This window comes from Parasteatoda tepidariorum, chromosome 9 (assembly GCF_982258835.1).
Source record: "Parasteatoda tepidariorum strain Cologne lab strain chromosome 9, Ptep-v5.0, whole genome shotgun sequence".
Taxonomy (NCBI): domain Eukaryota; kingdom Metazoa; phylum Arthropoda; class Arachnida; order Araneae; family Theridiidae; genus Parasteatoda; species Parasteatoda tepidariorum.
Window position 1 is genome coordinate 46,556,377 of NC_141763.1, and position 4,592 is coordinate 46,560,968.

Genomic DNA, 4,592 nt, shown 5'->3' on the forward strand with positions numbered 1-4,592 from the left:
GTTTAAAAAAAACGAACTGAAATGAAGAGCTATCGTTTCTTCCACTACATCTTCTGTTTACATTTGATTTGACTGCTTATTTTTATTCTAAATTTAATTTTCAAACACAAACGGTTTTTTTCAAAACCAAAACTATCGTATTTTGTTTATTTGATAGTTAGTCATCATTATTCGTTGTTTCTATTAGTTTTTTTACTTGTAAATATATATTTTTATTATAAACATGCCTCGTAAGAAAAGAGCCAGTAAAGCGTGTGCAAATAATATAATCAGTAGATGGAGTAAGACCAAAAAAAGTAAACAGAACAATATTCCTGATGTTATTACAAGGATTTCTGAATTAGAATCCCCTTCATCTAGTTCTTTGCCTTGCAAAAAACTAAAAGTAGATTCTGAATCACCCCATTATGTGTTTCTTGATCTCAAACAGTTGTCTGCACTTTTGATTGGACTAAAATGTAGCTCATGTGAAAGTTCTTCGATCCACTTAGAACTTGGAAATCGAAGTGGATTTTCACAAAACTTAAAAATTGTTTGTGATGATTGTGATGGTTTAAAGTGTGATGCTTATTCATCAAAACGAATTGATGAACAAACAAAAATGTTTGACATCAATGTTCGAGTAGTGAAAACTTTACTCAACATGGGTAAAGGTTATAATGTAATGGAGACATTTTGCACTTACATGAACATGCATGGAATGTCTAGCAGAACTTTCAACTGCCACAAGCAGAACATTCTTTCTGAATCAGTAAATTCCACCAATAAATTATTATTGGACGTTGGCAAAAAAGTGAAAGCTGCATATAATTCTCCAAATGTTCCTGTTGTGGATATAAGTGTATCATTTGATGGTACGTGGTTGACTCGAGGGCACAAATCCAATGTAGGCGTTGGCTGTGTCATCGACATTTTGACTGGCTATGTGCTTGACTACGTCGTCATGTCAAAGCGTTGTGCTTCTTGTGAACTTACAAAGGGAGAACTTGGGGAAAATAGCCCTGAATATTTTGTGTGGTATGAAGGGCATAAAAAAACTGTAGTTTAAATCACATTGGATCTTCTGGCGCAATGGAAGTAAATGCTGCTCTTCTGCTGTGGAAAAGGTCCCCAGATAAAGGTTTCCGATATACAACATTACTTTCTGATGGGGACTCTAAGACTTTCAATGCACTCAATGAAAGTCAAGTTTATGGCAAGGATTGTGAGATAAAAAAAGAAGAGTGCATTAATCATGTGAGCAAGAGACTTGGCACGGCTCTTCGAAAGTGTGTTCAAGAGTGGCGTAGTAAAGGCGTTAATCTAGGTGGGAAAAAACGTGGCAGTTTGTCTGAACCTGTCATAAAAAAACTGACAAAGTATTATGGAAATGCTATCCGTTCCAATAAAGGTGATGTGACAGGTATGAAGACTGCAGTTTATGCAACTCTTTTCCATGCGATATCGACAGATGATAAACCACGTCATTCAAAATGCCCGTCTGACAAAAACAGCTGGTGTTTTTACAATGCTGCTATTGCACGAAATGAGGTGCCAGGAAGCCACACAAAAATGTTGGTACTCCGATAAACGAGATCCATCTAGCAAAAATTTTGCCGATCTATCAGAGACTTGCTTCGGATGAACTTTTATTACGTTGCATCCGCTGCTCTACTCAGAACGCTAATGAAAGTCTACACAATGTAATTTGGAGTAAATGCTCCAAACAAAATTCTGCATCATTACATAGAGTTGAAATTGCTGTTGCAGATGCAATTTTTGAATTTAATGCCGGAACATTAGCGAAATTACAAAATTCACACGAGGAAAACTTGCTGTCCTCTAACAAGATAGCTCACATGTTTGCAGTAAGAAAAGATGAGCGGCGAATATATTTCAGAAAACGTAAACAAATGTTGACTTATAAACTTGCACAAAAGAAAATCAAAATTGCTCGTATCATAAGAGATAGGGCAATGAAAAAAAAAGAAGGACCTATGTATAAAGCTGGATTTTTTTAAGCTAGTATAGTAGTTACTGAGAACGAAAGTTAATTTCAATGTTTTAGTGAAATATGTTACATACATATAAAATAGGATATTTAAAAAATATGTTATATAGCTTATTTTCTTTGACTTTCTGTTATTTTTGACCCATATATTCAGCTTATAATGTAGGAATATAGGTGATTTTATGTTATGATAATATGTAAACAAAATATTTGCATTATGCATTAAAACATTCTGATTTTACGTGTTTGTTTACAACTCATTTTACTTGATAATTTCTAAACTACAAGGAATATTTTTTTAAAGTTGTGAATAAGGAAAACAAACAACACAATTTAAAATATTTCCAAATTTCATTACAATCTGAGCATTAAAAGTGCATTTACTTTGTATTTCTTTACTTTAAATGAGTTTTTCTCAACTTTATTTTTTTCGATACTTGTATCTCTTTGAAACACTAAGGCTTTTTTTCTATTTGACTTAAAACTCTCAAATTTTCACACAGTGTTAAGAAGTGCATTGTTAATAATAAATAGTATGGAATAATGTGTATGATGTGTAGAAAATTTTATATTGGATTTTAAAGTGGAAAACGTTGAAAAATTTCCGATTTTTTGCTAAATTTTCACGATAAATGCTAGAAAAATTTAACAAATGAAAATAATGCTTATTCCATACTATTTAATATTACTGGTTCCTTATCGAATGTGTTCAGAAAATTTCAAAAGCAGACTATTAAAATTGAAGAAGAAGTAGCGTTTTAAAAAAATTAAAAAATTTTAAGAAAATTTAAATTTTTTAAAAATATACTTATAAAATTAAATTTTTTTTAGAAGATTATTGTATGATGTTTGCTGACTGAATATAAATTGTAAAACTTTAATGAAATAAGTTAAAATTTATCAAAATAATTTTTTGGGTACCGATTCCCCTTAACAATCAATGTGACGGCTAACTTTTTAATTCAAAGCAAATGTAAAACTCATTAATTCACTATCGCTACTAAATCAAACAAAATCTATTTACCACTTTTTACTCCTTAATTTACTTTATTTCTCTTACCACAGATATGCTTTAGTTGCAGAGTAATATTATTTCTCACGGTCTTTTCGGCTATTGAGCTATAGCCAAATTACTTTAAATTTAAAATTAATTACTTGGAAATGGCTTTGTATTTGGCGATTTTATCTTTTGATGAATCGCCATCTATGGATCTCTTCCCATACTTCTAGCTGTCCACTGGGAACAGTCCAAGCACTTTAGAATTTTAATTTTTGTCGTTAGGCCGGGAGGGGTTGCCTTCAGTCAGACTGTTATCGAAATTTACAATAAATATTCGAATCTCTATCATAGGCGTCTCATCTCTTAATCTCTATCATGTATTCCTGATCCTAGTTATATTCGTTTTTTTCCTGTTGTACAACGGTCATTGTTTCTAAAATAAAGTAATTATTGTTTTGATGTATCATTAGACTTTCAATTCTTCACAAGCGCAGTTTACAATAAGTATTTACTGGAATCTACCTTCATAATTTCTTCATAATAAAAAAATTGAAAATTCCTGTACAAGATACTAGGGGCTTTCATGCGATATTATAGCTCTGCTAACCATTCAGAAGGGTGGGTGTAGTGGGATGTAGTAACACTGGTTGCATATTTTTGTTGCATTTGTGTGTTTTAAACTGAAAAGAGTATTTTTATTTATTTTTGTATTTACAAAGCAACCCATATATTTAAGTGGATTAATATATAAATCTCCCACCTTCATAAAAAATACTTGCAGCAAACACCACAGCCTGATCTATACGAGTATAGCCTTTCTGAAACACTTGAAAGCATCATTCAACCCGAGAAACATATTATGAAAATTAATAATTAGCCGTCACCTAACACTTATCAACCATTTAATTAAACCACCATTTTAAATAAACCATTGAAGTGTAAACAATTCATTACAATTCTATTTGGCAAAAAAAAACAGAAATCAATGGGCTGAAAAGTTACTAAATAAATAGTAAAATAAATGACAGTATTACAAAAAGTATGGTAACAAGAGCTATAATTTTGAATAGCAGATTTTCCGACTCAACCGTTACCATAACGAATGGAAAGATTACAAAATGAATGGTTTAAATACTGCATATTTCAATTTTATTATCCAGAATTATGAAATGTTTTTCAGAAATATCATTACTATACAGTATTGTAATTTTACTAGAATTTTTTATCCATGATAATTTTTTTCATACTAAACTAACATTGTAATTGGTTTAAGTAAAATTTACTATCATGGATGAATTAATTATCTGTAGAGTTAGCATTCAGAGAAATTTTTTATCTAAACATTTCTGAAAGCATATATATTAGCAATTTGTGTTCGTTACATTAACTTTCAATTAGTTATAATCCATATTAAGAAATATGTTTGTAATAGTAAGTATAATGATTTGCAACTGAAGCTAAGTTCGGGTCCATGTTTTAAAAAGAACTTATAAGACGAAATTAGCGATTATTAAGCTATGATTGATGAAAGCTTATTCATTTTCATTATAGTTAATGCACGCGATTGTTTGTTAATGAATGCGGGAAATAGAAGTGAGTCTT

At 30.8% G+C, this 4,592-nt stretch overlaps 1 protein-coding gene and 1 pseudogene across 1 annotated transcript; both read left to right on the forward strand.

The window, feature by feature from the left end:
* Nucleotides 1-223: 223 nt before the first annotated feature.
* Nucleotides 224-1,071, forward strand: LOC147804027 (uncharacterized). The gene has a single exon (XM_087151719.1). The coding sequence runs from the start codon at nt 224-226 to the stop codon at nt 1,046-1,048; it is 825 nt and encodes a 274-aa protein (XP_087007845.1). The 3' UTR covers nt 1,049-1,071.
* LOC147804028 (uncharacterized) lies at nt 1,072-2,211 on the forward strand (annotated as a pseudogene).
* The last annotated feature ends 2,381 nt before the right edge of the window (nt 2,212-4,592 follow it).